The 22,028-nt window shown below is 40.2% G+C and overlaps 2 protein-coding genes across 2 annotated transcripts; both read right to left on the bottom strand.

Annotated features, from left to right (window-relative positions):
* Positions 1 to 3,160: 3,160 nt before the first annotated feature.
* On the bottom strand, positions 3,161 to 6,871 carry LOC120107754 (mitotic checkpoint protein PRCC-carboxy-term protein). Its single transcript, XM_039121183.3, has 2 exons — positions 5,652 to 6,871; positions 3,161 to 3,560 (listed from the first exon to the last, which is right to left on the bottom strand). The coding sequence occupies exons 1-2, from the start codon at positions 6,798 to 6,800 to the stop codon at positions 3,399 to 3,401; spliced, it is 1,311 nt and encodes a 436-aa protein (XP_038977111.3). The 5' UTR covers positions 6,801 to 6,871; the 3' UTR covers positions 3,161 to 3,398.
* A 5,133-nt stretch (positions 6,872 to 12,004) lies between these two features.
* LOC120111549 (B-box zinc finger protein 32-like) lies at positions 12,005 to 13,316 on the bottom strand. The gene is made up of 2 exons (XM_039128804.3): positions 13,221 to 13,316; positions 12,005 to 13,091 (listed from the first exon to the last, which is right to left on the bottom strand). The coding sequence occupies exon 2, from the start codon at positions 13,080 to 13,082 to the stop codon at positions 12,354 to 12,356; it is 729 nt and encodes a 242-aa protein (XP_038984732.1). The 5' UTR covers positions 13,083 to 13,091; positions 13,221 to 13,316; the 3' UTR covers positions 12,005 to 12,353.
* Positions 13,317 to 22,028: the final 8,712 nt, after the last annotated feature.

Raw genomic sequence — 22,028 nt, 5'->3', positions numbered from 1 at the left:
GAGTCATATTCACACCCATGATATCTTTAATGTTAAGCACCTCATGCCATACCATGGTGATACATCCAATGAAGAACTGAATTTGTGGGCGAATTCTCTCCAACCTGGGGAGGATGATGCAACACAGGGTACAGCAAACAGATACTATGACCAATCAAGCATTGAAGGAGCTGGCGGATTCAGAGGTTTTCGGCAGGTTTTTGTATAAATTCTTCATTCGAGACTATCAAATTTTAGCTAGGTTTCTATATTTATAATAGAATAATTCTAGTATGTTTTCTTATTATCAAATCCTATTTCGAGTATAATTCTGTATCGAGTTTAATGCCTAGATTAGAATTAGGGTATCATGCCCTATAAATATACATAATACATTATAAGAGCAGCCTTTAAGATATTAATAATTTTTTTTGAGAGAATTTCTTTCACAAGTGAAAGATTCTTCGATTCAGTTTTCTTCTATTTGTGTGTTGATCTTCGAAGCATAACCTCATCGATCAAATTGCCCCTTCTTCCTTTTATCACTACATCATATTATCATAGTAATGCTAAAATGTTGGCACTATGTTAAATGTAGGTAATTCACATTTCACATATCATCTCACAACGTGACAGATGGTTCATATTTCAAATTTGACGAGCCTGGATTGTTTAAACAAGTAAAATCTTTTTAGGGTTGTTTGGTCGAAGGAATTTATAGGAGATGGATGAGCTGATACAAGGTGCAAGGTAGGAAACATCCAATAGTTATCAGCTTTTAAAGGAGTTCTCTTTCATCTATGTTGCATTTATTAAGTGAAATATTTCTTAAAATCTTATATACTATCTAAAAGAGAAGTTGAATTGCTTTCTTCAGTGATCTTGGAACTTCACAGTTTCATACTCACATGTGTGGTATAATCTCTGAGACAACATGACCACTAGAAGGGTAAACATCATAATCAAACATATCGTAATTTGTTTGACAAGTCGTTAAATTTTAAAGGTTCATTAATCATGGCCACTAGGGTGATCCAGGCAACCAATTTGTCAGCTTTTAGTTTGGACCAGTGTTGCATGGACATGGATAGGAGAATTGGATTCGGACACGTATCCAAGATCTGACCCAACAAGAGGGGAAAGAGAGATATAGGGATAAAGAAACATATAAATTTAATTTAATTATATAATTATACCTTTAACCATTACATGATACTAAAAGAAAATGTTACAAAGATATTGCTTATTAAGATCTTTCAATTTATATATGTTCCTCATTCAAACTTCCCAAATATCTTAAGGACGTTAGAAAATAATGTTTTACAAAGTTGTTTAAATACCTACATTCTTAGCAAAGCTTAACAAGAACAACTACTCACACCAAATATCAAATTGGAGGATTAAACCTATTCTTGGAAGAGCCCAACTCACATCAATGTTGGCAAAGTTCAACTATCTTCCAATCTTTAAAAGTGACTATCAAAGTTCTTCATAAGTATCCAAGTATCCGATATATATCCAACTTAGATATATATTCTACACAGATTTTTGGAGCTAAATGCGAGTACTAGGTAACAACAATCTAGATCTCTTTGGATGCCTGATCAGTGGATCCAGTAATAACTCCCACAAGAGTAGGAGCTGGCTGGAGATGAGAAGGCAGCGCAAAGATAAAATATGAGAATCTCAAAGGCCTACGGACTCGATCATTCCAAATATTGGAGACATCCAAGAATACTTCTGGAAAGGTGGTCTCTAGCATCTTGATCATGGGATCAATTAGTCCCTCCATCCTCCGAGCCCCTCTTGCCACCATCTTCTCACGGGCATGGAAACCAAGCATCCAAACAGGCCTTGAACAGCAAGGTATCCTTTTTAAAACTATTTTAGATTATAATACACCCTAATTTTTGTATAAGACAAAGTAGACATTTTGGGTAAGGCAAAAACAAGAAAAGAAAGAATGAAGTGTTCATTTATAACACAGTCCCCTTTGTCCCTTTGTCTCCATAGAAATTAACATAGTATTATAATCTGAATAGTTACAGAAATCCTACATGATAGTGAACTGCTAATTCAAGTTTGTGATAGAGGGAGGACTGCTGATGAAGGACATCTGTAATCAGCAAGTGAAATTTACAATTTGATGGAGATTAAGGGTCTGATTATTCATCAAAATACAAAATAGAAATCTACTATAATGAGCCTTCGACGATGATTGATAGGTTTTTTCAAGTTTTCAATTATCTTGAATGGATTATTAAAAATAAATTCTCTTTTCATCAGGCGCACTTCCATTGGATCTTTTTCATAATATATTACAGAGGAAGATTCATTGAACAATCATATATGAGAAAAGAGAGTGAGCATACCAGTTCTCTTGATCTCATGTGGGTTCACAGGTGGGTGGTTCAAGGGTTGTCAGCTAATCCTACAACTCGAAAGTTCAGTAGAGGTTTCAAAATTCAATATTTGGTTTCTTGTTTACACTGACATATCATATATACGTCATGTTTCTTTCCAGATCTGTCATCTATAAAATGATCTATTACAACTCAAAATCAAGCATTAACAGGAAACTTAGAGCTAATGACATCTTAAAAGCAAGTCTACTGGTTAGGATTCATGGCATTCCTTGGCTTTCAATAGTCCTAGTCAATGTTTTAAGACTCCACCTAGTCAATCAGTTTGACCCATTATTCGGAGCCCTTTTTTATTTGGTTGATGTTGTAAATTCTACTATATTTTTTTTCATATTTTTCATATTTTCTGTTTTTCAGATGTTCTAAATATTTCTACAGAATTTATTTAAGTGATTTATTTACGATGTCATGGGTTAATGGATTGACGCATGGTTGACATGCCGAACCATGACCAAGACACCCAAACAAGTCGATGTTTGGACCAGCTTTCAGGTACAAGCCTTAGTATAGATGAGAAAGTAGAAATCCTTTGTTCCATGTTTCCACAGTTGATGTCATATTGAAGTAAAAAATCCTAGTTTTGAACTCTATGACTACAAATGAGTGTTTCCATGCATACAATGAAAACATCCAAAACTCCTATTGGCAATTACTAAAAGAGCTGACCTAGAACCAGATATGTGCTCAAAATAGATAGACTTACACCACTTGCTTATCCATAATCCCATTTAATGAAATGAATTAAACAACAGAGTAAATAATGCAAAGGGGCTCAAGTATAACATTTCTACAAAGAAAGATTATGTCAGAAGGCCATTGTGTGACAACATCCTTGTGTCCACAAAGTAAGCTCATGATATTACGTTCATGATTCAAACAAGATTTTTGTGAAAATGAAAACATGCTGACTGAAAATCACAAACTAACAGAACAAGTAAATTACTTTTCCCATACTGCTCTTCATTCAGGGATAAGGTGCCCTAATATACGTATTGCTCACCAACCATATTTGGCCTGTGTTTCTGCTTTGGTAAGAAAACCCTTAGAACGCCGCTCTGCAAGCTCCATCTCCTTCTGCTTCATGTCAAAGTACAAAGAACCGATCTGATGCTTTCTTTTGTGAAGTTTCGTGGGCTTTCCCTTGACTGAAGAAACCGGCTGCATGGAAATTAAATTTATTTATCAGAATGTCAAATATATGATATCCCTTAGCATCACCACAAAGCTTATTGAACTTAAAAGTGATGTAACTACAGCTTGGTAGATCGCACAAATCCTGCAATGCGAATGTGTAAAACTTTAATACAGAAAAGTGACATACACATCACCCAGTTGGTCTACAAGATAATTTTAACTTGAAATGCCAAATCAAAACCAGCTTTGATCTCGCAAAGTTAAATTATTGATTTAAAGAAAAAAAAGATGCAGCTGTATAACTGGCATTATTGTGTAAATCTGTTGTATAAGTGTAAATCTGTTGTACAAGTGATCCCAATCAGACCAACATCAAGTCATTGCCTGCATTCAGTTACATGCACATTACTGCAGCAAAGGATGGTAACACAATGTTACACCAAAAACACAAAAACCATCTATATTAGGACACCCACAAAAGGCTGTCAAGAAGTATAACCTGTGCTAAGAAGTATAATTTGAACTAGTGGAAGAACATGTATAAACTAGTTCAAAAAGTTAACTAAATTCGATTGCCTAGAGAAATAAAGAAAGGGGAAAATGATCTAATTGAAGAAATAAGAGCAGAAGGTTGAGAATTTTCTTCTCTTTGGTTTAACTTGAAACTTAACCCACAAGTATTATCTATAACAAGTTGGCTTTATTGGTCAAGGTTTGCTCAAAATACTCGAAAAGTTCTACAACTGACTCTCAAACCTGAAATCAAAACTACTTATTTTCAAGCTGATTTCTAGTCAAGGTTTCAAGGATGCATGCTGAGAAAGTGCCAGTCACTGATCAGCAGCCCACTAGCTATTTCATGCCGGTGCTAGTACCGATGCAGCACAGGCTAAGACCTAATACCTTGGCCAAGGCAACCTTTGACAAGGGAAGGACTGCAAGAATTAGAAAGGAAACATTTAAAGGCTGGCCAACAGGAAGGAAACCTGTTTTACTGCCTATGCAATTTAAGCTCATAAAACCAGCAAGCCACCATCCAAGGTTCTGCTAGATGTAGAAAGAGTCTAGGAAAAAAAGGAAGGGCATAAAGCCATACATCTTCTGCTTATGCAATTTAAGATATTGCATCCATGCCATACACAAACTGTAAGGCGTACATCATCTCTTAGTTTCTTGCCAGAAGAAATTTGTTCAAAAGCATATGAAGTTAGGAGAATTAGGAAAAGAGGGAGATGCTTCAAATAAATTGATGATGCATTTCTTGCAGAATACAAACTAAGGACTGAAAGACAAGATTATACTTAGCAAGAGGGAAAGAAAATGGATGAATGGGGATTATAGACATCCAAGATGCACACTTGTAGTATATACTACAACATATTTAAACTACCTGGAGTTCTTCATGAAGGACTTAAAACAAAGTAGTAGGGGAAGAACATAGAAGTTTGGCAAAATATTCCTTCAGTCGTGAATTTACTTCACTCCGTTGGCTAGAGTGGCCTTCAACTTAGGTGGACTACTTCATGGCCAAGAACAATACGGACATGTCCTCTCGTGATTTAGAGGGAAGAAACTTGATAGAGAACTAGCAGCATTGGTCAATATGCTTGACATGTTGCAGAACAAAATACAATATCTAGAACCAAGATGTTAACGTTTTTAGCCAAAGCTGGGCACTGAGGAAGTAGAAGCCACCATAGAGTTCCACTGGAAAAGAGCAGTCAAAACTTGGTTGAAGGAATGCTCATGCTTTTAACAATTCCTAATATACATTTGTACAGAAACTAGCAACTTTAGGTGACCAAGATGCAATAATCCGCAATGATCGGTTTAGTGGTGGGGGCAGTTTACATGTTTCTCTAATCAGATTCAGGACCCATTTTTTCCTTGTCTCCTCTTCTGGGTGTTGCTCAACTGGGACCATCCTTTTTTCTCATTACATTCTATTACTACTAAACAAGTCTCAGCAAGCTATGACATCAGTATCCAATTTCCCTTAAGGAACAAGATGATGCGCTAGTGTTAGGGTGTTAGGAGAAAAAGACATAGTTGAACATGAGTTTCACATAAAAATGAAAGCAGCATAAATCAAGAATGAGTAGGCAAATGTTAAACCTGATAAGATGGTCCAAAGGCTAACCCAGTCAGCTTCGCCTTGTCCTCCCTTGGTCTATTCTTCATCAGTTCATCCTGCTTCACCTCCACGACCTCCATAGGAATCTCTTTTCTCCCTCTCTTCCCTGCAATCTTCCCCATACCTGCAATCTCTGGCGTTGCCATCGCCACTGATCCATCAGATCCGTAACTCCCATAATCCATGGTGCCCCCGTAACTCCCATAATCCATCCCTCCCTCGCTCCCATACTCGACGCCACCCCTACTCCCATACTCGACAGCGCTCCCGTAATTGGGATCCCAACCAGAAGCTTCACTGGTATTCGTGAATCCTGAATTTATCGTCGGCTCCCCTGCCCCGGCTTCCCCAGACGCACCAACCCAACCACCATCATAACAACCCCCATAACTCTCCAAACCGCTCATTTTCTGCTGCTGTCCGATCCCCTCGGGTGTCGCCGCCGGGACATCGGCTTCCGCTATGGATCTCCGAGCTGCAGCGGGGCCTGACCAGAAAGAGTTCTTTGGGGCGGGAAGCATCGAAGATAGGGATTTAGAGGAGGCGATGGAAGAAGAATCCTTTCTCCTTTTCCTCTCTTTCTCCTCTTCCTCATCATCGTCCTCATCAAGATTTCCGTTTCCAAGCACGGAGGGGTTCGAAGGGAGCGTAACTTGGACGACTTTCTTAGGGTTTTGATCCAAGGAAGCAGGATTCGAGGGTTTCGGGAGATTCGATTGCTGGGAGGATTTGGGAGGAGGGAGGGAAGAGAAGAAGGAAGAAGAGGCGGAGGTTTTGGGCTGCGGCAGAGAGGAGAAGATCGAAGACGAGGGGGCCTTCGAAGAGGGAGCGGCTGAGGGAGCGTTCTTGGTGGCGGATTTGCTTCCTATCTCGTCGTTCTCACCGTCCTCACCGCCGAGACCGCGAGATTTGGGCGCAGAAGGGTTTCGAGGAGCCGGGGAGATGGAGGATTTGGGAGGAGGGAGGGAGGAGAAGAGGGAAGAGGAGGAGGAGGAGGAGGGGGCTTTGGGAGAGGGGAGAGAGGAGGAGAAGAGAGAGGGTTTGGGGGGAGGAGCGGAGGCTTTCTTGTCTTCCTCTTCTACGTTATCTTCGTCGTCGGAAGAAGCATAGTTGGCTAACAAGGAATCCATAGCTATGGGAAAGAAAAGGAAGAGGGAAAGGGGTTCGTGGTCGGAGGAACGAAAAAAAAACAAGGACGACGGACGGCTTCGGATCGTGTTATTATAGGAGGGTTGGGTCCAGGAGTGGTAAGCGTGGAGAGGTGGTCCTGTTGATTTCTAATATGTTTCGGTCGCGCCATCTCAGTAGGAGCCGAGTCTGGTGTCCTACAGGATGAACTGAAGCAAGCTCGGGTTTGGAATTTTTGAGTTTGGACTTGGGCTTCCTATTGGATATTGGGCCTAGTGTTAAGTTAGTTTGTTAAAAACTAAAAGTAAATAAGTGAAGCAGCAGCAGCCGCCTCCTCTTCTGCCTTTGTGGGCTGTGGTTTAGCCCAACTTAGGTTGCTATATTGGTGGCAGGGCAGGTTAGAGGCTTAGGGCTCGGGATCCTGATGAGTCCCATCTGTCGTTTACTGCTCAGCGCATTAGGTTAAGGGTTGTTCGTTTTAGGCAGAGCAGGCTGAGAATCTGGGCCGTGCTATAAACCAAGCAACTCAGGCCCGGCGTCCAAATAATCATGTGTTTTGATTTTTGTATTGTTTCGTCTTCTTGACTTCATCTTTTCATCGTTTCCAGTCAGGTCACTTCAACTAGGTGATTTTTCTTATGAGCCCGGGCCACCACTCCTCTAGAAGGACACCAGGTATTCCATCTCTTGAGTGCTTCGAGGGAACTACCGATCGAGATCTAGTCCATCGAATCCTTATTTCCATCCAATCTTACTTGGGGAGTCGATGAAGCTTTGGTAGCCATGCGAGCGAACATGGCATGGTCTTTGGCAATAGAGAATAGGTTCTTAACAGGTGGATTCTTGTGATGAAGGGTGGTGGTGAAGTTGGATAGAAAAGGACTGTCAAATTCTTACATTGTAAGCTCATATGAGATGGGGTCAGGTACGCGGAATGCGTAAAAAAGTGGTTGAAGTAGGATGTGTCTATGGTGTACGGTGCCAGAATGTGTCATTGGAGACTCTCTAATGCTTAAGTCAAGTAGAGTTTCAAGAGAAAATAAAAGAGATGAAAAAGAGGTAGAAGTATGAGAGCATGGTATTCGAATTTCTTGTCATACCTAGGGTCCCCATGTCTGGTATTTATAGAAGAGAGGGTGTGAATCCATATAGTTAGGATTGCACGATTCGCAGACAAATAATTGAGCTCTTTCCATATCCGTTGATTGGGATAGTTAAGATATTCTTTTTTAGGTACGTCATGATCAGGCACTTTTCTTATCTACTAATCTAGTCGGTTATGATATTTCTTTTCGGGCATACTGAGATCACTTTAAGCTGTAACCAATTGCGCTGATTGTTTGAAAATTTGATTGGTTGTTGATTTTGTTGGACATGCGTCGTCGTTTGGTTGGCGAGTTAAGCTGTCGTGAAAGAAAGTAGTCATATCGCTTGCCCCCACTTTCGGGTCCAAACTTTGCTTGCACAGCTTAGATAAAGGAAGTAGTCAAATCACTCTCAAATGAGCAAGCCGGCTAAATTCGAGCTATCAAATCGGCATAGATGCTTCTGAAAATTTCATTTAATGACTGACATAATTTTTACGGAGTCGGTTCCATTTTTTTGAAGCATCGTGCATACGAATGAGATTTTTATCGCTGCAATCATTTCTTCTCGCGATTCTGAAAAGAATCGATCTATGGGAGCCCACAACTCCCAAATGTCGAGCTTACATGTGGCAGCTAATGGACGAATGATTGGATGGGCAATGAGGTTAGCACCGTTCGAGGCTCTATATAAGGCACGGAAGCATAAAGCAGTTCGCCCTACATGGCAAGTGCTTTTCCATCTTTTGGAGTTCTCTATCTAGTGGAAGTTTTGGCTCTTTTCTTCTTCCTTTCTCCAACATCCTTCCATTGGTCTTTCTTTCCGACCAACCTCCGTAGGTTGGCTCCTTTTCTTTTCTTCATTCCCTATATTCTTTAGTTATTATAGCTGCTTTATTTATGAGTGAACTCTCTACTAGTGTTCTGATGTCCTTGGTGGCGCCACACCGGATACCTTCAGTCTCAGTGCTGAGGAGTGCATTTTAAACCAAGATGACTTAGACTGGTTTCAGGTAGGCTATCATGTTTTGGCTAGCTTCTTCTTTAGGCAGCCTGAGGGTGAAGAGGGGACCAATGCTTGCCATTCTGCCCAGGTTAGCCTTTATAAGGACACTCTAAAAATTGGGTTGAGGCCTCCTCTTCTTCTTTTTGTTGTCTTTCTTCTCAATAGTTTTCAATTAGTGCTCGCCTAATTGGTTCCCAACGCATTGCAAATTATAATTGGTTTTTTGTCTCTTCTATCCTTGCATGATATTCAACCCACAATTGAGTTGTTATATGTATGCTACATACTCAAGGAGTACCCTAACGAGTGAGGCTAGCGATACATTTTAGATCGAAAGGGGTTCTAATTGATCTGGGGCGGTCCTTCTTCGGTGCATGGCTAGAAGAGCCGTTTCTTTTTTGATTTGTCTAAGCAATGTTGAGGGTTCAACATCTTTTGGAGCACCCCAAATAAAGTTTTGAGCCAAGTCCCTATCCTCTCTAATGCCAAGCAATAGATATTGAAGTCTTTGTGCAGTATTAAGGCTCCCCCTATTCTGGAGCTGATGGACGAGTGGACCTTGGTCAATGTTGGTTGAGCCCTACTTGGCTTCTCCATTTTTCGATTCTTCGAATTGTTACTTTTTTCAACTTCAATTTTATCTTTGCAGATATGGGGGACAAGTCTTTCGTGAGGAAGTGGCCATCGCCAAGAGAAGGGCACCTCATTAACATTCCCTAACAGGCCGCATGAGGCCTTGCCTTCTTGCCCAGATCGAAGGACGACTGCAATCATCCCAGCCTCTCGGGCTAGCCGAGCTCCATCTGGAGCCCCACAAGTGGACCTTGAAGTGGAGACTCTGCCGGCTCGCTGGTCTGTCCCTTCCAAGGCATTGTCACATACTTGCATCCCGCCTTTGAGAATGAGGTCCACCATCCTGGTTTGGACTATGAAATCCTCTACCTCAGCTCTGATGGATCCAAAGGTAGCCCGAGAGCTGATCAAGGGGATTATTCTCCTCGTTGACTGGAAGAAGTGGAGGATGGGAATATGGGGAGCCTTTTTGATGGGGCTTTCCAAGTTGCTACTAAGATGAATATTATCTTATATTTTATGAAGCTTCTACTAAGTCATTTTTTTGCTGATAATTTTATATTTTTTCTTTAGAGCTCTGCCCATATGACGCTCGTCCATGAGTGGTACCACCAACTCTGGCAGCATGCCCGAAAGGTGAAGTAGGAGCGAGACAAGGCAAGGAATGCAATGAACGAGCTAGGGACCTAGCTAAAGGGATTATAGATCCAGTGCGACGCTACTCGGCTATGGGCTACCAAGGTTGGGAATGAGAAGCAAGTGGCTGAGCAATGGAAGGCTTCTGCCGAGTGGGTACTCTGAGCTGTGGAGGCATACAAGGCCTCTCAGGATTTTCAGAAGGACCTTGCTTCTAGTTCTACCGACTCCTACCTATATGTCTTCTATGACTACCAGTGGCTGGCAATGAAGCGCTTCCTTGAGTTCGACTTTAGTTGCATTGTCCTACCTAAAGACGACGAGAAGGAGGACGTCGAGGAGGAGATGAGGCCAAGACCACCGAATTGGAGGAGGGTACCGCTAAGCAATAGACCTAATCCTACTAGATTTTCCAAACAAATATCAAATTTAGTAAAATCCCTATAAAAAATCCAACCTAATCCTACTAGATTTTCCAAACAAATATTATATTTAGTAAAATCTCGAGGGAGCAGGAGAGGGATCGCATGATGTTGTGGGGGCAAGGATAGAGCCTTGCAACCTCTTTTCCCCTCTCTTTCATTTTCTAGCTCCTTCGCTCTCTCCCCAATCGTCGCTCTCTTTCCATCTATCCCATTATATCCGGTAGAAACTTTCCAACAGGCCCCTTAAAAATGCAAATATATATCATCATTTAGTAAGAACCTATAGTCCTGATGTTCTAGGATTTGTCAATCTCCAAGCTGCTCTGGTTAAAACAATCTCTTCTAAACCGTTTGTAGTCATTATCCTTTACGGACGTTTTATTTGGATATCGAACGGCCCTTAGAATGCTGCTTTGATTTATTTATTTATATATTGCTTTGAATGTTCTAAGAAGTGTAGCAAAATATGGACATTAAAAAGTTAGACATCCACTGTGTGACCTACTATATGTGAATTTTCTATCTTCAGCATTTCTATCTTCTACCGATTTTCTTGTTATTTAAAAAGATCTGTGGCGTACCATGGTAGCCACCCCAGTAGTAGGTACTGTCAAGTTTTCAAGGACATACTAATGTTTTGTTTTGCGTGCGACAACCAAGCCCTCTTTGCTCTGCTGGTTGCCAATCGCGAGGCCTCGGCTACAAATCCCGGTTACGGAAGCGGATTGGAAATCTCCATTTCGTCAATTTTAAAAGGCTTCTACATACTAGAAGCCAATCAAGTGGCTGATTGGACCGCCACAAGGATCACTAGAACCTGAACATCGGCCAACCTAAGCTTTTTACCACCATACCCATCATTGAAGCGACTGATTTATAATTCTTCTTTGCTAGTGCTTGATTCATGTGGAATTCCATTAACAAGCTTCAAATAAGAAAAAAGTCTTTTTGAGATACCTGTTACAGGTTAAGCTCGATATTTCACTCTGTGGGCCGGCTAATTAATGAAAGTAAATTCTGAAGGGAAATCAATCAAAAAGATTGCCTGCCTATGGTACAATTTCTTACTCAAAAGGACATATTTCAACAAAAAATGTTAATCTACCTGTATTCAAATATATATATATATATATATATATGTTGATCTACCACGACTTCTGCATAGGGATAAAGACTAGCTTTTGTTTAAAATGAACAAGTTAGAGAGCCCTGTCTTTCTTTGTGCACGTTACGTAAATCCCACGGAGAATTTGGACGACTGGTCGTGGGAGAGCGCAAGAATTCCCATGCGGCTGGACAAGTTGGACAAGCGGTCGTGGGAAAGCATAAGAATTCCCGTATGGCCGTACCAAATGGAGCCTTCCATTCTGCCATGTGGATGAGACTCGATATTCAATTTCTAATCAGACTAATCAAGACCATCCAAGTACATCCTATAAGTTAATGGTCAAACACCACTTGAAGCTCAATCTAAGGTGGTCTAAGGTTCAAGTCGAGCAGACTAGTAGAATGTCATTATAGTTTCAAACTTACACCATACAATCAAATCCTGATCTCTTGTGCGAGCGAGACAAAAAAAAAAAAGAAGAAAGAAACTTTCAAAGCCGTTTAGAAAAGATCAACTTGCCTTTGAGTCAACAAACGTAACTAAATACTAATTCTCATTTTTATCTCATCCGAGATGAGATTTTGGTCCAATTTATGAGTCCAATCAAAAAAGTAAGCCACCACTATTTCCTTAGAGCATCCACGAAACTCCTCCTGGACCAAAATCCACCACACAAAGCTTAAATAATTTTGGTAGAAAAAGCGATACGTGTCGATGTCTCGCTACGAGCACTCGGCCCAGCCCTCCTCAGCGACTCGGATCCGGCCGGCGGCCCGGGCAAGCCGGGCCTCGGCCAGCACGATAAGCTTCGCGGGCACACCGGAACACGCCTCCAGCCGCCGGAGCACCGCCTCCAGCGCCGCACCTCCCGTTCCCTCCGCCACCTCGCTGAGCTTGGCGGCGAACCACAGCGCGGCCGCCAGGGCCACCCGGAAGGGCAGCGCCGCCGCCACCCCCGGGCACGCGCCCAGCACGTGCGCCGCCTCCCCGACGCACCGCTGCCCTTCCGTCAACCCCATCCTCCGGCTCCAGCTCGCCAGGATCCTCTCCGCCCTCTCATCCACCTCTTCCCGCATCCGCCTCCGCCTCCGCCTCCCCGACGGCCGCCTCCGCCGGAACTTCTTCTCCTCCTCCCTCGCCGGCGCCACCGAAGACTCAGCGCTGGAGAGGCAAGAAGAACTCGTCGAAGACGACGAGGACGGGGAGGAAACGAGATCGGGGTCGCAGGATCGGCAGATGGAGCGGATCGGCGGGGACCCGGCGCCGGAGATGAGACGTCCGGCGTCGAGGGACCAACACTGGGCGCAGGCGATCCGTCGGACGTGGCGGGCCACGAGGAAATTGGCGCCGTGGACGGCAGCGTCGCAGGTCCAGCAAAGGAACGCCGAGTCCGGCTCGCAGTAGACCGCCGCCTCTCCCTCACAGAGCTCGCACAATCTCCGCGACTTCATCTCTAATCCCTGTGAGCCCTACTACCCTATAAGTAGCTCCAAAGCCTAATTCCAGAAAGCGTTCGCCGGAAAACCGGGGCAGAGGCGATGGAAGCAATGATGGAGAGAGAGCAAGAGGAAAGACTAAAGAGGCCGTACCTGGTATCTTTATACCGCAGAGGAGCGTCTATTGAAAGATCTGAGGCGACGTGGGCGGTTTGGGGGAAAACCGGGAACCGCTTTTGGGGAAAACCGAGGGGAGTTGCGCATATATAGTTATATATATAATATTAAATTTATTGGCGGACTTAAAATAAAGGAGGAAAAGAATAGACCGTTCGCTGTGGTCACGGAGCGCTCGCTGTCCACATACCTCGATTCCCTCGAACTGTTCATATTCTTTTCTTTTTTTTTTATAACTCGGAGCTGCCATTTTTAATTTTTGAATGGATGGACGAGGTGACGGACATGTAACGCAATGGCACGTAAGAGGATCCGTGCCCGGGAATGATTTTGTCAAAGCTGATTTAAAATTTAAAAGAAATTGATAAAATATAATAAAAATTAGGTAAAGGAAATAAATGAAAGGACTTTTATGTAAATAACATGTGGCTGGGCTGGATGCATAAGCAGGCATAACATCAGTATCTAAGATTAAAAAAATGGGTGATAGTAGATTCCACTGTCTTAATATTTAAGAACTTTTCTTACTAGCCTGGTGCCTTCTTAAGAAAGTAAGCGTTAACAGCTCATCAAGAGCCAAAAGACACTCGTTACCGACCCTAATCTAATCCACACTCTTTAGATAGTACATGGTAACCTGATTGGCTTGCCTCGTATTTTATATCTACCTTTTAGCTAGTTTCCAGCGTTCCTCAAGTTTATCCGTGTGGTGTTATTTTAGCCAATATTCATGCATTTAGATTGGGAATATGGTAGGCATCAAGGAAGCTTCGGCGCATCGCTGCATCCTGTAAATTATTTCTACACTAAATTATTTCATATCTGAATATATGATAACGGAGGCTAATTTTGTGGTGGTTTAGCTAGCTAGCCGTGTTAAATATAAGTTTTGGTAGAGAAATATTGGACATTTCAATTTTGGGCTAGATCTGCCACATTAACTTCGAACGTAAATCGAAGAGAACAATCTCGACACCAGTTGAGCAGCCAACCAACTTAGGTGATTGACTTCAATCCCGACAAGAAGGAGCCATTAGCTGAAGAAAAGAATCAATATGTGCCGATAAGAACCGATAGTCCTAACAACTGACAGCTCTGGCAGCCCACAGCCATAGCAGCGCCATGGCTTGCGCCTCACCAGCACTGCCTGCTGCCTACACGGACTAACTCTCACGCCATGACCATTCTACGGACCATTACTTGGCATTATTGGATGCTATGTTAGGCTAGGCAACGATAAAGTAAACTTTTCTATATAAAAAAGCAGCCTAAGGAACCTTAGGTACACGATATATATGACATTCTTCGATTATTCAGAAAGGCCATATTTTGCTGGAAATTTTTTTCCACACTATCGCCACTTTATTTTAACTTAGACATCGAAAGTTCTTGCTGGAAACTCTCTAGCAAGCGGATTTTTTTACAGACTATTTCTAGAGAAGTTCAGCACCCAATGCGTCAATCAGCTTGTCCAGTTTGTTTCTGGCCAACCTCAAGAATTAATCGAGTTGCTCTTCCACGACAAAAATGGACGAAGAATAAAAAAACAAAAATCCATTCGTCGCGATACACAAAATTTTTTTTAAAAAAAAAGCCATGGCATTTAATTAATCAGATGCCCCACAATTATGGGTAGGAGGGTGGGGTGCTTCAATGTAGAATCTCCTGAATAGAATATTTCCCCACAATAACAAAATATTTTTTCCACCGGCCAAAAATAAAGGATCTTGTACGTCTTTCTTCCCTGACAAAAATACCCTCAAAGCGGCGTCACCAAAACCCATTAATTATCATTCAACGTATTTTGGTAAAATAAGGGAGTAAAAAGAGGCGAGGTGCTACCGTCCAACACACTCAAGGTACCGACGAATCTGAGCCACTCGTTTAAACGGGAGCAACGAGATGCCCACGTCGTCGTCCGACAAGCCCCGAGAACGGAGAAGGGCCGCAGCCGGGCGCCACGCGTACGCCCAGGGAGACGTGCATCCTGGGAACGCCACGTTGGAGCTGCGGATGGAAGAATTTAATTACTTCTTTTTTCGAATTTTTCTAGCCCAGAGGAACGGGGACCCCTTGTGGACCCCACGAAGGTCCGGTTCAAGGGATTCACGGGGAGCGAAGGGCACGCAACGCCCGACTTGTCCGTCGGCATTGCTTCTCCACCACAAACAACCAGTGTACACTGTACGCGTCTATGATCCTCTATAAACTACAACTATGTGGTTATTTCACATGGAAATCGATATAATATAGTATTTATTGTATTATTTTATAATTATAGTAGAAGAAAACTATCTATTAAATTATGATTGGATTAGTAAAGGACAATTACTAAAGTAATTATATGAATATAAAATAATTTGATATTGTAACAACTAGATATATTATCTACTACATATAATTATGAATATTTTTGTAATATTATATAGATTATAATATTATAATATTATAGCAATCATGCTGTTATAATTATAATAATAGGGTATCATTATAATACAACTAGTATTGTCATAATATTATAATATTTAAATATAAACATATAATAGTATATTAATTTAATGATATTATTATGTTATTATTATTGTTTTAATTACAAAGATATTATGGATAAGAATGGAATAGTTGGAATAGTAAAGGGATCCCTTCCAAAATGCTTTCTCAAAGATATTATAAAATTTTTTGTAGTCGGAGTTAACCAATTCTACGTTATCTAATTATAAGTTTCAAAGGCTTTTGTTTTCAGTTGAACCATAGCTTCCGGTTGTAATTACAAGGATGCAAATACTTATTTTTTGGGGGCCCTACAATTTTAGTATAGCCAATTACAATTACAGCTTGCTGGTTACAGGTAATTAGCCAAAAAGTGAACCTAGGCTAGATGTGACTGAAACATGCAACAAGGAAGCTTGTGTTTATTTGGATTAGATATATGTAATGCTCTTGGCAACATTGAATTTGTAACCTTCAAGTTATTTCGAGGTTTTATAGGTTAATTTGAGCTGGGATAGAGTCCAAGGATCACTAGACCTCATGTTATAGATGCTTTGGAAGAATCCTCAGATTTGATATAGACTACTTTGGCCATTATGAGTATCTCAAGGGATTACCAAACTTAATGTGGAATATTTTGGCCACTATGACAATTCAAAAAAATTATCATATTTGTTGTGAACCACTTTGGCCACTACAAATATCTAGAAGAATATCAGACTCAATGTTGATTACTTTTGCGACTATCGATATTCAAAGGGATCACCAAACTCGATGTGGAATACTTTGGCCACTACGAGTAGGGCTGGACAAGGCCCAGGAGCGAGATCTACCACATTAAAAGCTAAGTCATATGCCAATTTTCAAAGGCCATTAATCATACGATGTTTGATTGAGACGATCTTTTTTTTAAAAAAATTGGGTAGATTTTCGAGATCTATAACTAAAAGATTGGATTGGGACAAACTTATATCATTTAGGCCTGAAACGGGCTGGCCAAATAAAAAATCTCCTTTTTAGGTAGGATTTTGACGGGAGAAGCTTTCTATTCGAGAAGAATCAGGCGGAGCACTAGAAAACAGAGTTGATGTATAAGTCGAGATCTACCTCCTTAAAAATTTTAATTTTTTAAGAATATTTCTAAATTTTAATTTTTTGTCTTAAATATTTCTATTAGTTATATTTATTTTAGAATATCTAGTCCTATTCGAACTAGGAGAGAAGTCCAATCTAAAGTGTAAAATGAAAAATTTTCTAGTATGATAAATAGAAAACTATGTACGTTAGTTTAGGAGATATGGATGATCAATAAACAAAAGAGTTTAAGCCCTACTTTTGTGATTCTTCCATTATCTTCTATTTTTTTTGAGAAATTCAAATTGAAAAGGTTGAAGAAAATCTTTTTTCTCCTCGATTGGATTAAGCTGGTATCAGAGCTCCGATCCTCTATATCTCTAGGGGCCTTGCTCACAGTCTAGATGCACGAGCAATACAAGTAATTTGTGCTTCAAGTATATTGAAGGACAAAGGCAAGTATGTTTTTTAGTTCTTTCTCGATGAATGATAAGGGGATGTCTCATATAACTAGAGGAGAAGATTGCAGAACTCATTAAGATCCTCTCTAGATTGGTGATACCTTCGGCACAAGCACCAACAACTCCTATTGCAAAGCTATCTCCTACGTCTTGAGATGAAGATTTACCATCCAGTGAGGAGAATGAGAATGACCAACCCACAGGTACGAAAAGTCTCTTTCTTCAACCATTTAAAATTGAGGCTTGAATCGAGATCTTTGTATATGATGGGGTTGTTGACGCGAAGAAGCTAAATTACCAGTTAGACCAGTTAGAGACATACTTTACTATCTATAGATACTCTAGTGTCCAGAAGGTAGCTTTTGCCTATCTCAAGCTTTCTAGCTATGCTCTTACATAATGGAATTCATACATGAGGAATATAATATTTCGAATATGACATGGAGTAAATTTAAGAGCCTAATCAAGAAGGAATTCTACCCAATTGGCCACAAGGAGGATTAGTGAATCAAGTGGCAGCACTTATGGCAAAAGTATGATCAGTCTGTCCAGAACTACACCACCAAGTTTCACAAACAAGTAATCTCACTTGGAATCTCCATCGACGATCATGCAATATTCATGAAATACATCGGAGGTCTCAACAAGCATCCGAAAGGAGCTAAAATTCTCAAAGTTGAAGACATTAACAAAGCCAACACGAAGGCCATAGGGATTGAGGAGAAGAATCGGCCTAGAAAAGGTAAAAAGGGCAATAAGTTTAAGAAAAGCAGCGAAAAATCAAGCTAAAAGGGGGAGCAGGGCAAGAAGCAAGCTAACACGACTCAGAGAGATTATTGCCATCATTGCAACCTCTATAGACACACCAAGAAGAAGTGTTAAAAACTTCACTCCGAGTTGCAGTCGAAGAGGAAGACGCAGAAGGATGAGGATTCTAAGAAGAAGAAATGGTTTTCAATATTGTAAAAGTTGATGAGCTGCCCGAGCTTGAGCAAGCATACTACAAATTGAGCCTGATGGCGAGAAAACTTGAGACAACAATTGAAGCAGATATAGAGGCGCAAGAGAAACTCTTCTGCCTAAAAATCTAGATAAAGCATAGCATCATTGAGGCTATTGGAGATCCTAAAAGCCAAAAGAGCCTCATCTCTAAAAATGTGGTTCAAAAGCTAGGGTTGCAGACTAACCTTTATCCACGTCCCTAGCCTCTTGATTGGATTCAGAAGGACATCAAATTGAAGATTATCAAGTAGTGTACCTTCAAATTAGCTATAACCGATAGGTATATGGACGAGATAACTTGTGAAGTAGTTTCTTTGTATGTTTGCCAGGTTATCCTTGTGAGCTCGTATTTTTGGAATCGAGATGCAATCTTATAGTAATGTCTAAAGAAGTATCATCTCGTAAATGACGGAAAGAAGTTCATGATCAATGCCTCCAAAACATAAGGTAATATTGACCTTGCGACTGCTGCCCAAGTGAAGTGACTACTAATACTTGTAACAAGTTTGTGATGATGGTACGAGAACACGAACTACTTATGAGAGGCCAAGCTCTCGTTCCTTGGTTCCATTGACCAATATACCAAGATCAAGATTGAGGAGTCTCCATAGTCATTTTCAACGAGGAAGGACAGCAAGGAGCGCCCCGACATGAAGTCCAAATGTAGGAGCAGAGCAAGTAGTTCGCTGAGACACGAGAGCAAAGAAGAGCCAGGCCAGAAACTATCTCCAAGCAAAGCTAAGTGGTTCAATCACGAGCAAAGAAAGCATGCATTTTTCCACCTTTAGTTCTAATGTAGCGGAAGCTAAATCTTCTAAATAGGGGGAGCCCTGATTTAGAAGAATACTCAAACTCAATATGAACCACTTTGACCATTATAAGTATCCAACGGGATTACCAAACTTGATGTAGAATACTTTAGCCGCTACGAGTATTTAGAAAAATCACCAAACTCGATGTATACCACTTTGACCACTATAGATATTCAAGAGGATCACTAAACTCAATGTGAACTATTTTGGCCAATATGGGTATCCAAAGGCCATTAGGAGCAGGGATGGATAGAATCCAGGAGTGAGATTTGCCACATCAAGAAGCTAAGTCACATGCCAAACTTTCGGAAGCCATATTTTGGTCATACGATGTCTGCTTGAGATGATCCCTTTTTAAAATGGAGTAGCTTTTTGAGATTGATAGCTAAAAGGTTGAATTGAGATGAAATTCCACTATTTAGGCTCTAAAATAGGCTGATCAAACCAAAAATTTTATTTTTTGGATAAGATTTTGACTAGGCGTAGCTCTCCATCCGAGAAGAGGCAAAGCGATAAAAGGCAGAGTTGATGTAAAATTCGAAATTTACCTTCTCAATTATTTTAGTTTTTTAAAATATTTCTAGATTTTAGTTTCTTCTAGAATATTTTTTATTTGTTATATTTATTTTAGGATACCTAATCCTATTCGAACTACGAGAGGAGTCCAACCCAAATTATGAAAGGGGAGACCTCGCTAGTATTATAAATAGGGGATATGTATCTTAATTTAGGTAGTGTGGATGATCAATAAAAGAAAAAAGGGCTTAAGCCCTAGTTTCGTGATTCTTCCATCTTCTTCTAGTTTTTTTTTGAGAGATTCAAGTTGAGTGAGCTGAAGAAAATTTTCCTTCTCTCCGATCGGGTCAACGAATTGTAGCATCCGAGGATTTAGGAGGCTTTTTGAAAAGGGAAGGCTTAGGTTGCCTTACATAAATACCTTGACCATTAGCAAAATAGGCTGCGAAGCTATAGAGCGCGTTGGTCATTTCTTTAAAAAATATACTTTAATTACTTTTAGATCAAAACTATATATTTTTTATCAGACAATAAGTGTTGTTAATATTGTCTAAAAATGCTCCTATAAAAAGAAAAGCCAGAAAAGTACTTGCTAAAAGGAGCTAGGAAATCTTGCTTCTCTAACTTCTCTTCTTAAAAAACAGAAGCAACACTAAAGACACTCTACACAAGACATGAGGGGCTTTCACATCCCACAAAAATCCCTCTATCTTTCATTGGCTTAGGAGTCGCAGCGATGTAATCCACTCCTCTGAAAAGATCATGTTCTCTATCACACAATAATAACCTGGCCTAGCAGCACAATAAATTAGTCGGACTTGCTTTAGACCTAAACCAGGCTGCTCTAATTATGAAAGTGATTCCAATCAGATACTAGGAAAATTATAGCTAGCAGTTTCCAGTAAACATGTTTTGCGACAAAACCTTGCTTTTGCTCAATCCTTGCATAATTAAAAACCAAACAACGCAACACAAATCCTTTTCATGTATCTTCCTAAATGAGCTTCTTAACTGAATTTGATTGAATTTAGCATCTGTGCCATGTCCTCTCACAAGCCATCTTACCACTGAACTGTGCCAATTTAGCTTCCCTAAAAGCTCATTAGAGTCAGTAGAATAGATCTTTAAAAGGGCTGATAATCTAAACCTAGTATCTCGGCAATTACAATGTGATTGTATCAAATTTTGAGGTGCTGGAAAATAATTGGATCCATTTATACAAGCTACTGGACCTTTATAGAGGATCTAGTGGACATATCTTGATAGGACACAAATTGCTCATGTCACGCAAGAAAAACAAACCACAGAAAGAAGGTCAATGATATAATTTGGCAGGTGGTTCATTCCTTGGCCGCCCAATCCATTGGCGGCCTTCCCACTAGCCATGTGGCAAGTAGAGTCCGAGCCTGCTCGAGCCTCATGTTCCAAAGAGACTCACACCACCCACACAAACCTCCATGACAGTACCAAAAATTTCCACGCGTCCACAACATCACAACACCAGTCATTCATCAACCGCAGCTTATTTCCTCTCAGATTTCCTGATCTTCTTTTGACCAGTCCTCTATTGGTGCATATCATATACCAAATGTAGCTGCTCACACGCTAGTGACACCAAGTTTTGGCCACAAGGTAGTCTAGTTAAATCTCGTGAAATAAAAGATAGAGTAAATTACAAAAATATCTAATAGTATGAAAAATCTACACTTATCTTTTTGAAATTTATTTTTATTCAATACTTCAACTTATAACTTAATATTAGTCAAAACGATAACTTTTAATAAGACATAAATACCACGCTAGAATAAAACGATAACTTTTAACAGAATATTAGTCAAAACGATAACTTTTAATAAGACATAAATACCACGCTAGAATAAAAATAAAAATGTCCCAAACAATTTTAGAAAAATCTCTCCGAGGTTTATCTTTATTACATTTACACGCAATATTTTGTCAAAATTTACACTTACACCCATTTAAATTGACAGTGTTAGTAAAATCATTTATCTATTGTAAAAAGTCATATTGACACACAATACCAATTGACACACAATAAAATCTATTTTTATTTTTTTGAGGGTTTTAAACTTTTGTTATATAGTTCGAGCGAAAGTTAAGATTTTTTGAGTTTTTTTATGTTTATGTATAATATATTTTATTGTTTTTATGATACACACCTAGAGAATATTGTGACTATAAAATATTTGTATTAAAAAATTAAAAATATAATACATACATATACATATATTCAATTTCAACCTAAGGATCCATGTCCTTTATATACGTCTGGATCATATTCATAGGTGGCCCTTGTGACTTAAACTTTAATCTTGATATTGTAGCCATGCAGGATCTTGGTAGGCCATTTGTGCCTAATTTGGGATAGTGGACTCGTGGAATCTTCAAATTGAATTTTGAGCATGGCA

This window comes from Phoenix dactylifera, chromosome 2 (genome assembly GCF_051530095.1).
Source record: "Phoenix dactylifera cultivar Ajwa chromosome 2, Ajwa_hap1_PhDact_Kaust_v1.1, whole genome shotgun sequence".
Lineage (NCBI taxonomy): Eukaryota > Viridiplantae > Streptophyta > Magnoliopsida > Arecales > Arecaceae > Phoenix > Phoenix dactylifera.
Note: the sequence above shows the minus strand (reverse complement) of the source record. Positions and strands in the feature narration are given on the sequence as shown.

Bases quoted from the DNA above. Each gene is read 5' to 3' on its own strand.
- LOC120107754 (XM_039121183.3), bottom strand. From the start codon at position 6,800: ATGGATTCCTTGTTAGCCAACTATGCTTCTTCCGACGACGAAGATAAC. The intron at 3,561-5,651 runs GTTTAACATTTG...ATTTCCATGCAG, and splicing joins CCTTTGGACCATCTTATCAG to CCGGTTTCTTCAGTCAAGGG.
- LOC120111549 (XM_039128804.3), bottom strand. From the start codon at position 13,082: ATGAAGTCGCGGAGATTGTGCGAGCTCTGTGAGGGAGAGGCGGCGGTC.